At 39.6% G+C, this 12,132-nt stretch overlaps 1 protein-coding gene across 1 annotated transcript; it reads left to right on the forward strand.

The window, feature by feature from the left end:
* The first annotated feature begins 6,178 nt into the window (after positions 1-6,178).
* On the forward strand, positions 6,179-11,394 carry LOC134393783 (fibrinogen-like protein 1-like protein). Its single transcript, XM_063118880.1, has 2 exons — positions 6,179-6,357; positions 10,679-11,394. Exons 1-2 carry the CDS (start codon positions 6,210-6,212, stop codon positions 11,374-11,376), a joined length of 846 nt encoding a protein of 281 aa, XP_062974950.1. The 5' UTR covers positions 6,179-6,209; the 3' UTR covers positions 11,377-11,394.
* Positions 11,395-12,132: the final 738 nt, after the last annotated feature.

The following is a 12,132-nucleotide window of genomic DNA, read 5'->3' on the forward strand; positions in this document are numbered from 1 at the left end:
TAGCATCAGGAAACTGATGCTAAGCAACTGAAATATATCTTACAAAGTCTGGCAACTGTCAGACTTGACAGAGAAAGCCTGTGGTGATTATGTACCTGTGACCACCCTAGAGCTCTAGTAAATCCTTTGTAGACCTTCTTAGGGGGATACATCATGACTCACACCTAGTTCATGCACTGACCTATAAGATGGATCACCAACAGCAACACCATTTTATTTTATTTTTGCTCTATTTCAAGTGTGGTCTACACATCCAGTTGAATGAGGTAGTACAATGGACAGTACCACTTCATACTGCAGGCTGGGGATCATAGTTCTAATGGTCCACTTGGGTTAAAGAAAATCTTTGCAAGGAGAAATCTATCTTAGCAGATACAGGTCAGGCCAAGAGTCTTGCTCCCTGAGGATGTACTAATGTTTTCCTTGCTTTGAGTTTTTCTACACGGGGAAACATTCCCAGATGTCAACCTCCATTTGTCGTTTGAAGTGGTACAGCCCTCTCTACTACCTCAGGATTCTAAAAAATTCTCTCGAACATGTAGCCTAAACCTCAATTTTCTTAAGAGGAAACATCTTGAAAGATAGAGGGGGGGAGAGAGAGAGAGAGGAAAGGCATTTTTTAAACAAATCAAATGTAGGTCCCTTATTGTTTGGTGTTAAAAGTGGGATTGTAATGGTTGAAAGATATTAGACAAGAGGACAATTTGTGGTCTTCACAATAGACAAGATTAATAATCTCTATCAACAGGGAATTAAACCTGCTCATGAAGTTCAGGGAAGCAACGACTAGAACAGGAATTGTGGTGATATTAGGGCCAGTTCAGAAAGTCAGCAAACCCTACATGATTACCCCAGTAATATGTGAGGCCAGACAGCAGGGATTGTGTGGAAGTACTGATTGAATGTATACTTAAGTGCCTCGACATAGGCCTCTACACCCAGCTACCAGCTGGGTTTGAGGGATCTCACTGAGCCTTTAATCAGACAACAGAAGTATATGAATGCTATGCAGCCCCGCAAGAGTTTCTGGTACAGTGAAATGATTGCTCCTCTGGGAATTCGGGAAAGAACTGCAGCTGCCTCTTCTATTCAATCCTTAAACACAACTTCTGTTTTTCCAGCTAGAAAGAAGAAAGAAGGAAAGAAATGGTGAAGAACTGTGACATTAGAAGAAGGATTCGTGTAAATATAAATCTAAACTGAGAAAGGGGGAGGCATAAAGAAAGATGTCTTGCAAAGAACTAGTGTTCGCTAGTTTGGATTCACTATTGGCTGATTATAGGAAGTATTTCATGTAGGAATGTATGAAATTGTTTGAATCACTGGTGCATCTCAGAGCCAGACTAGACGGCCTAATCTACACCAAGCAGGATATTGCACTATGAAAGCGGTATGTAAAAGGCAGGAGCCACATCAAGAAGGATATGCTGGTATGAAAGTGGTATATGGAACGTGTCAATGGGCCCCAACAGTTATCAGTGCACTTCAATACCTCTATAAAGCAGTAGTGTGGCTCCTGCCTTTTATATACCGCTTTCATACCGCTTTCATAGTGCAATATCTTGCTTGGTGTAGATTAGGCTGACATGATGTGGCAGCCATTTGTGTTTATTTCTATGGCTGCACCATTCACATAAAGCAATGGGCATAGGGCCTATTTTTTACATAAGAAAAGAATGAGTGTGAGACAAGCTAAACACTCCACTGCCATATATATCACTGTACTCTTGCTGCTTAAACCATTTTCTCCTAGGCCAGCCCTGATACCAGAAGTGAACCAGGCTGATGAGAAGAGAGCTTGAAGCAACAGAATGCAGGGGGGCAGATGAGGAGGCAGAGTTTTGCTTCCCTCACCTCCAAGCTCCTTTTCATGTAAAGAATAGACCCAGCTCTTGCCTTATACATAAATGGGGCAGGCATGTAAATAAATTCATGTGGCCACCCCATCTAATTTGGCTCTCAGATGCTCACTGAGAAGATAATATTTTCCATTCTTTTCTACCCTGTCTTTACAGATGTGGTACTATAAAGTAATTGTATTAGTTTAGGAAGAGAATTGTATAAGTAAGATTTACTTCCCTGTACCAAAAACATTTTTTTCATGTTTAGAAACTGTGTGTGTTCAATTGGGGGGTGGGGCATTTGTTTGTCTGAGGCATTAATACAGTAATTCTTGATTTGTGTTTGTATTTTAGAAGGAATGCAGAAATCTAACATGCAGCCTAATCTTATGCATTTTTATGTAAAAGTAAGCCTGCTTTAAAGTGATATTAGTTGTGCCTGTGATGCTGCTCCTCCATGGCACTGTGAGCAAGCAGTATTTAGAACAGAGCTCACCCATTCACACATGTGAATTGTGTATGACCAGCTCTCCGATAAGAACATAAAAATGCTTTATTTATTTATTTATTTTATTTATTTAATTACATTTATATACCGCCCCACAGCCGAAGCTCTCTGGGCGGTTTACAACCCAGAGGGTGGATTCCTGCACTGGAATCCTTTAGGGTGGATTCCTGCACTGAGGAATGCTTCAGGGTGGATTCCTGCACAGACTCGATGGCCTTATAGGCCCCTTCCAACTCTACTATTCTATGATTCTACGATTCTATAAAAAGAGCCATACTGGGACAAACTAAAAGTGTGGCTAACCTATCTAGTTTAGCATTCCACTTTCCAGATGCCTCTGGGGTAGGGTGGCGGTGGCCATGTCTCCTATTTCACGGAAGACTATTTGAAGGCTTGTCAGAGGACAGTCCTTTTTTTGAAGGTATCCTCTGTTTGAAGAGCTGTCCAGTCCAAGCCCGGTATAAAAATAAATAAATAAGGGTGAGCATTAGGGACCCTAAAGTTGTCCATCAACAGTTAGACGATGGACAGGATACTTAATTAGCAGGCACATGGGTCACCTGGTCATAGTCTTGCCCACTATGGCGATATTGTATTTCTATTTAAATTACAGTAATTATTTCCAAAATTTGCATCTATATATAAATTTGCCTATGCAAATTTTATGCAAATCCCTGTCTTCTCTTGATTTCTATTTTGGTGATGTATTTCTTATTCTTTTTTGGCAATCAAAAGTAGTCACCCTACTCTGGGAAGCCCACAAACCAGGACCTGAGGGCAATACTCTTTCCTGTTATGGTTCTGCAGTGATCCAAAGTACTGATGACTCACAAATACATTTTTGTGCATGGCAAGGATGTGAGAGAAATTTTAAAAATGGATTTATCCAAATTTGCACCTCCCAGACCCAAATGCAGACCAGAATGTAATTTGAAATTTGAAATTCACACATTTCCGAGCTTGCAATGCATTCTGCAAAACAAAAAATGCATTTGACATGTATACATTTGAAAAATGTTCAAAGAAAAGTGCATGCATTTCGTTGTTCTTTAGCACCTGGGGTGCTTTCAGATAAGGATTCTGTTGTGCAAGCACCCTGCTTCATTCACAGAATTGTATTGGGGGGGAGGGGAGTGTTTCAGACATTATCCTCCATTTGTAGCCCTCCTGTGTTTTCCCGCCTCTTCTTCCATCTTTTTTCTCACCACCCAAAAAAAAATTAAGGGGGGGGGGAATGACAGAATATCTGCACAATACTAGAAGCCTTCCATCTGGAAGCACCCCAGTTAAAAACTATATATTCCACCAAACATTTGAACTTGAAGTTTTCATGTAGTAAAGCCTTATTTTAGTTGCTTTTACCTGCCACACTTGCCTCTGTTTTATCTATTTTATTGTTTTTTACTGTAAACAATATTGTTGTGAATGCATTAATGTGTTTGCTATTAGCCTCTCTGGGCAACATGAAATGCATTGAAAGAGTGAGAGAGAAATGTTCTAACCAATCAATAATAAATTGTCATAAAACATTAACAGAACAATTCAGTCTGTTTTCTACATGTGTAAATATGTATGAAGGGCAGGAAGTGACATCAAGGAGGAGGAGCAGGGCCAGAGGTTCCAGGGGGTGGCAACAGACCACAGCAGGTAACCAGTCAACAGTGCCAACCCCTGACTGCAGCCCTTGTAACTTTTCCTCCCATATCGATCCTGCTAGCCATTTTGGACAAGCAGTGATCAGAGCAGGTCTCATCCATCTGAAAATGGGAATTGAGGGCTACCAGCGTTATGCCCTCTTCCCTCCCGCCTGTAGACTCATGAAGCAGAAAAAATGTCAACAGTGATCACTTTCTTACGATGAATGGAACTTTGGCCTTTCAGGAAGCTAATTTGTGGATACAACATGTTGGAGTAAAGTCCACCACCCCATAGACAGACTAGAATTGTAAAGACTTGTGAAGACTGTGGCCACCTGTGTTTGAGATCGAGATCTCGGGCTGAGCTGTTCACCTGGACTTCAGCAGTAGGCAAAGTACATGTCCAAAGAATGATCCCATAGATCAATGTGCAGCTGCCAGTTATCAGTTTGAACGGGAAAGGTAAGCTTTCCTCTCTCATTATGTTGTCTTTATTTCTTATTCTTTTTCAGTTGCCTAATTCAACACTTCTTTCTAAATTTAATGAAGTACTTTTTAAAAATGTCATATACAGTAAAGAAGCCAGTTCATAGGTTCATTGTGAAGATTAAACATTGTGGGGAGGAAAAATGTTTGACTCCCTCTTTCAGCTCTTTATAAATCCAGGAGCCAGTTACTGATCCATTCTTAGCACTGCAATCCTGTATACACTTCCCTAGGAGGAAGCTCCATCACACCCAGTGGGTAGACTATAGGATTGTGGTATATGCTTCTTAAAATTAGGGAGAATTTGGATATTGGGTCAAATTTAGGGTGACTGTATAGAAAGGAGGATAGGGCTCCGGTTTCTTTAACAGTTGTATAGAAAGGGAATTTCAGCAGATGTCATTCGTATGCATGCAGCCCCTGATGAAATCCCCTCTTCATCACAAGTTAAAGCTGCAGGAGCCCTGCCCTCTTTTGTATCTGGTCAAGAGGGCAGGGCTCCTGCAGCTTTAACTGTTGTGATGAAGAGGGAATTTCATACAAATGACATCTGCTGAAATTCCCTTTTCTATACAACTGTTATACTGGAGATACTGGAGCCCTGACCTCCTTTCCATATGGTCGCCCTATAATACAGCTCAAGCTTAGACATGTCTACTCAAAAGTAGCTCCAATTGAGTTCAATGGTATTTACTGCATATAGGACAGCAAGTCACTGCATATAGGTCAGCAATCTTAGTAGTGGAACAACATGAGCTCATTTTGGGGTGACTGCTTATGCTTTACATGAAAAGAAAACTACCACCGTTAGCTGAGTTTTGCTTTCGGAAATATATTAATTAAGAGTAATGGCTGCATATGGGAAACCCTAACCCTTCCCAGTCTGATAGGAAATTGTATACCACTACTCAGTATTAAGTAAGTAGTTGAAAAGGAGATGGAATCAAGATACAGTAGGCTGACACTACAAGCGTACTCCAGTATAAGATACAGACCTGTTTACACTGATATAATGTTGTTGTTGTTGTTTTGCTGATTTAAAACAGGCATGTTTTAAAGCTTATGACATCTAAGAGTTTTTCTGAAGTTTTTTTCACTTGAAAGCTTGTACATAATGAGCAATAGAACATGAATCATGATGGGGCACTACTCTGCAAAGGACTGAAATAGATGCTTGAAATCACTGGCAATTATTTGGACTTTTGTGCTATGGGACAACTGCTGTCAGTGCAGACAGCTTACTTGGAGATGTGTTTTTTTTATTAATGGTTGCATTCTTCCTTTCTGTGCTACAGTTTCATTTCAGATGTGGTCCAGGGAATTCATAGCACATCAGTTTTGATATAGGTGAGATGTATTTTTAAAACTGAAAGCTTGACATGACATTATTTTCTGTCAGCTCTTATCATGCACACAAATGTGGTATATCACATTGGTTGATAAAATAATAACAAGATAAAATGTCTTCTATGTGACAGAAAAGTTCTACATGTCAAAGAAGTATTTTGTCACAATTAATGTACTGTGACATACTAAAAAAAACCACCCCAAAACCCACTTGATTTGCAAAAGAGAAAAGCAAAGCCATTTTTTGACTGATCCTGACTGCTGAAACCAGGTGTTTCAATTTCTCTTCAAGAATTTCTCTCTGTGGGCAATCAATCTTTTAATGCTAAATGCCACTCTCTCTTAGGTTTCCAGCATCCATCTGAGTGAAGGACTTATTCCAGAAAGAGAATGAATTTGAAAAATTCAGTGGGTTACATTCTACTGCTACTCTTTCAATGTGAACTATGGACAAGTGCAGAAAAGGTCTTCAAGCTTGCTAATTCTCACCTGCTTCCACCAGGAGGCTGTACAAGACTAATCAACATTAATGCAGAAGGTACTAAAAGTGTGACATCTTGTTCTCCTTTGGGTGGGGTATAGTTTAGGCAAAGGCAACCAAAATGATGAAGGGATTGGAGCATGTTTCATACATGAAAACACTAAAGTATTTGCGGCTTTTTAGTTCAGAAAAAGTGATGGCTATATTGGGTGGGGACAAAATTATGCATGGTGCAGGGAAAACTGAAAAAAAGCTTTTATCTTTCTCCCATAATACTAGAATGTGAATTTGAATGATTTGCTGTAAATTCAGGGTAATAGAAAGTCTTTCTTCAAGAAGTGGTTATAGCCATTCACTGAGTTGGCTTTAAAGGGGGAGTAGACAAATCCGTGGAGAACCGTTATATCCATGGCTATTATTTAGCTAAATGGAATCTTCATATACAAGATTGAAACAGAACACTACTTGTTGGTGTATGGGAGGGAGGCAGGGATATTCCCATTATGATCTGCGTTACACCTCCTGTGTTAGATGGGCCTGATCCAGCAGGTATCTTCACATATATGGGTATGGGGACAGGGAGGAAATATAGAATAATTTATCGACTTCACACTATGAGTATTTCATAGACTTCACACTATGAGTATTTTCAAATAGTGGTGCAGCACTAGTGTTAATGATGTTGTGTGGGTGCAAGCTAACACTGGCGCAAGGTCATTAATGTGTGCTAGTGCAAATGGGAAAAGTGGGGATTTGCTACCAAAATTTGGTGGTGCTGCCAAATTTTCAACAGCAAATCACTGTTTTTTCTCTTTGCTCAAGTAAGTGTGAATGACATTGTGTTAGCATTGATTTATGCTAGTGCAACATGATTCATGCTAGTGCTGTGCTACCATTGGAAACTACCCTATAGTTTTATTATGCTTCTAATCATTGAAGCAAGAGGTTTCCTGAACAGTATTTTGTAGTCCAAACATAAAATGATGATTAATTAACAATAAATATGCTAGTTTTCATTTTCAATTTGATGTTTATTATAAGGGGCTGGAACCAGACTAAGCAGTTGTTACAGAAGACCCATTGTAAATCATAGGACTTAAGTTAGTCATGATTTAATTAGGTCCCTTTGAAAATAATGGATCTACTCTATCTATGATTAAGTCTGGATCCAACCATAGATCTCTATGTATTTTGTAAAATTAGGTAAGTCACAGCTCCTTCCCCCCGCCCCACCCCACCCAATCATGGTGTTCAGTTATCTGGAATCTAAGGCTAAGGCAAATTCTCCATTATGATATTGTTACAAATAATGCGGTTGTATCCAGATCGAGTAATTCTTAGAATAGAACCACTAAAATCTATGGAGGTTAAGTTATTAATGACTAACTTGATCCTCATAGATTTCAATGGGTCTACTCTAAGTATGAGTAAGTCTGAATCCAACCTATTGTTGGGCTTTAGGAATTAATAATGAAATTGCTGACATTCTTTCTAAGAGGAAAGAGGAGTCCAGTCCAGTTCAAGGTACTTACCCTTGAAGGATAAAGGCAGTGCCAGACTATTATGGACTGCTTCATTTTTGAGGTTATTAGGAGTTTGACCTGAACTGAGAGACAAATAATTCTTGTTGGAGAGGAAATTCCTACTGTAAAAGACCCTTTTGGCTAAAAGGACTATCCATTATTTCTTTGTTAAGAGAGATGGATGAAGAGAAGTTTTTGTGCCATATACTCTGAATCCCTGATAATAGGTGTAGTGATCTCTTTCCCACTCCACTTACAGGGATGAAAAATTAGCTTGGAGCAACCATAACCTAATCATCCTCATGAGAGAGAGAGAGAGAAAGAGACTCAGGCCGTGTCTTAACAGCGTCACTTCTGCGCCCCGAGGCCTCAAACTCCCGCATTGGCACTCCTTCCCGTTATCTGCATGGGAGGGAGTGCAAGTGTGGGTTTTGTGTGACGGAGCTGCGGACATCCCCCAAGCCCGTGCATGCCGCGGGACATTGCATGGGTGCTCGGGGGGGGCAGCCTTTTTTGGTTCTTTTTTTAAGTCTGTAAATGCAAAGCTTCACATTTACAGATAAACAAAAAGAAAAAAAACAACAGTGGGGGGAGGAATGGGGTGCTCCGGCTCTGCACATCCACCTCAGTTTTATTTATTAATTATTTTAAACGATGGTCCGCAGAGGCGCAGAAGTGGTCCAGCAGCCATTTGATGTCCTGGGCCGCTCCTTCCCCAGTTCCCCTCTCCCTCAGTTATATTGTATTTTATATTATGGTTTTATACTGTTGTTTTATACTTTGAATGTTTTAAATTTTTGTGAACCGCCCAGAGAGCTCCAGCTATTGGGCGGTATAGAAATGTAATTAATAAATAAATAATAATAAATTTAATTTTTTTAACTTTAATTTTTTAGTTTATTTTTTTTTTTTAAGTGATGGTCTGCAGAGGCAGTCCAGCGACCATTCAGCTCGCTAGCCTGCCTCTCCCCTTGTCCCAGCTGGGCGACCAATCAGTGTGAGGCATTGGCCGGGACATGGCTCTGGCTCAATGCCGGGTGCGCATCTGCACCTTGCTTACAGGAAAAAGTCGTGGTAAGTAGCCAACCTTTTTAAAGCAAATCTTCGGGGTTTGCCTCTGGATGGCTTCGCAATGGTGGCTGCATCATATAGATGACCTGCCGCCACTGCAGATCCACCCCAGGGCAAACCTCTCATCAAGATGTACCCAGAGTCTTGTTTCATCTGTGTGTATAATAGATAAACTTAGACGCCATATGGTGCACACCATAACTGATCTTGAAGGGGCTTTCAACATTTTGTTGATGGAGGAATTTCATTGAATATATAACTGCATTCGTTTGACTAACGTATCTGTGAAGTACTGTTCACTTCAAGGCCGCTTTCTGTCCATATCAAAGCTATCATTAATTTCAGAATGCATCCATATCTAACCTGGTAGTATTAGGTAGACTTTAAACTACATAATATACCAATATGTAGGCAATGTGTTGCACATGATGCAGGACACCAAAACAATATAAATGACCACCAGTAGCACATTCAGTTTATAAATTTATAGATTTACACATTTTAAAATTTATAAATATTATATAAAAAATAAACAAATTTTAAAATGTGAAACATTTTGGTATAAAACGCTAACTTCAGTAACAAATAAGAGTATGCCACAATAGGACTGATTGGCTGGGTTCACACAACATGCTAACCAATCTAATGTAGGTTGTTGTTGAACCGTGAGTTATTGTGTTGTCTGAACACAGCACTTTTTCCTCAGTGTGGTTTATTTTTTCTTGATCAAGCCACCTTGAGAACCCATGGCTTGTTGTTGGGTCGTTCAGAGTGGTTAATAAGCCACATTGCATGGTTAACAAGCAACCTGGCAGAAAATGCACTGCATTCAGACAACACGGTGACCCATGGTGAGTTAGCGTGTTGTGTGAACTCAGTCATTGTGAGGTATACCAGAGGAGTGCCAATTTTGAAATTCCTATGTGTGACTGACAGATTTGTATGGGAAGCCTCAAAGATCCTTGATCGTCATAACATGAAGGCTAATGTTCTTTGTACTGCCCCATTAATATTGAAACAACATATTGTGAAGTCCCGGCTGTATGGCAACAAATGCTGGACATAGGAATGCTATATGTGTGTGGACAGTAAGAGAGTACAGTTAAGGGTACAGCTGTTTATAAAATTGAGTGTTTGGAATGCAATTCCTTTTACATTGGTGAAACTGGAAGACCTCTCCTAAAAAGATATGAGCATTTAGCTGAGAGTCAGCATAATAAAACATGTGCTAGACCTTTCTCTCTTTATATGAGGGGAAAACATAGTGGCAGAGCAACTTTAGTGAAGATCTCTTTGCTAGCAGTCGCATGGAGCCTCTAAAGGAGAAAGATTAAGGAGGTAATGTTTACAGATCAGCTAAAACCCAATATCAATGTAAAGGATGAGATGAAACAAGCCATGATGTTTATTAATGTGGCTTGATTGTCTGCTGTTGAATACACGCACTGACTGTTGAATAGAGGTGCTGATTGTTAATCTTTGTTCCCTCCCTGAGGTTTGGCCTGTTCCTGATTTGTTCTGGCTCAGCTTATCAGTGGTATTATAACAAACTCTTATTTGTGACTGAAGCTGCTTTTTTATACTGAAACGTTTATCTATATCACACAGAGTTTTAAATTGTTAAATCTATACATTTATATACTGGATGTGCTACTGGTGTTTATCTGTTTTCTTTTGGACTACATAATATTTCCGTTTCAATTCCTGGTGAAATAATACATTTCTTATATTTGAAGGTAAGCGTCCATTTGTATGCCAAACTTAAAACTCTTTTCTGTATGCAGAATATCCAAGGGATTGCAGTGAGATATTTAAGCAGCCTAAAGAAAACTCCGAAGATGGTCTTTATGTCATTCAGCCAATGAAGGAGCCTATTGGTGTGTACTGTAATATGCAAGATGGTGGCTGGACAGTAATTCAGCACATTACTGCCAACAGTACTGTAGACTTTGACAGGACCTGGCAGGACTACAAATATGGTTTTGGCTCAATTAATGAAAACCACTGGTTAGGGAATGAATATATGCACCAGTTAACTAGCTCTTCAAGACCATATACGCTTGGGATTAAACTTGTAGACCTGAATGCTCAAATCAAATGGGGAGAGTATGAGCCATTCCATATTGAAGACGAAGCATCTCAATACAGGATCAGGCTTGGTTTGTATAAAGGTAATGCTGTTGATGCCCTGTGTCAGGATACAGAAGCATATCTCCATGACAACCAGAAGTTCACCACAAAAGACAGAGATAATGATAACTATTTTCAAAACTGTGCCAAACTCGAGTACAATGGCATTCCTGGTGGTGGCTGGTGGTACGATGCTTGTGCTGGAGCAAATTTAAATCGCAGGAATGTTATCTATTGGCAACAGGACTGCAACAAAATACATATGTGCAAATATGCCTGGATGATGATCAAGCCGGCTGACCACTGCCAGGACTGCTCGAAGGCTTGTCCGTCTCAGAAAGACGAATTGTAAACAACACTACAAAATAAAATCCAGACAGAGAGTCACTCTTTCTTTAACTTGCATGTAAAAGAAACATCTTTTCCTTGGTTGTACATTCTTGCATATATGAATAAAATTAGGCCCAATACAAAAATAAGACTAAAACACAAGTTATGTATAATGAACACCCTAAGATTTATTGTTTCGATTCCAGTGGTAAACCCTGAGTGATGAGCTGACAGTGAGAAAATCCTAGATGATATTAATAGCCCTCCCTTGGTCTAGGAGAAGTGAGTAGAAAGCATGTTTATTAAATTCACAGTCTGTAGAATACTCCGAAGATTGTCAGGGGGTGGTGAACATGAAGAAACAACAGAGAAGAATCAGCGAGAAGAGAGAAATATTGAGGGAAGATAAACCTTTAAGAAACACAGTTGAATAAGTAAGAAATGAAAAGAGGGCATTACATGGGCTTAAAATGAAGGGGGATGCATTAGGGAACTAGAAAAACCACATGAAACTTGTAGCTGTGTCCCCTACCCTTTCCCAAAGTGTGAAAACACAATATTTTCCTACTTTTCTTTCAAACTCAAAAGCTCATATTAACAGTGATTTTGTAGCTGCTGCCATCTTCTAAGGAAGAAAAAAATGAAGTGCAATAAATTGAAAGTCACAAAGCTCCATGAACCCTTAGAAACAGTTTATTGTGGTATGAACTTCCTTAGATGCAAGAAGCGATGAAGTAGGCTCTTACCTGTAAAGGCTCACAGCACAACAAACCAATTA

Source organism: Elgaria multicarinata, chromosome 2 (assembly GCF_023053635.1).
Source record: "Elgaria multicarinata webbii isolate HBS135686 ecotype San Diego chromosome 2, rElgMul1.1.pri, whole genome shotgun sequence".
Classification (NCBI taxonomy): domain Eukaryota; kingdom Metazoa; phylum Chordata; class Lepidosauria; order Squamata; family Anguidae; genus Elgaria; species Elgaria multicarinata.

What these genes read in the sequence shown, in the direction of transcription:
- LOC134393783 (XM_063118880.1), top strand. Translation starts at nt 6,210, where the DNA reads ATGAATTTGAAAAATTCAGTGGGTTACATTCTACTGCTACTCTTTCAA. An exon ending in AATCAACATTAATGCAGAAG is followed by an intron (nt 6,358 to 10,678) that starts GTACTAAAAGTG and finishes TTCTGTATGCAG; the next exon opens with AATATCCAAGGGATTGCAGT.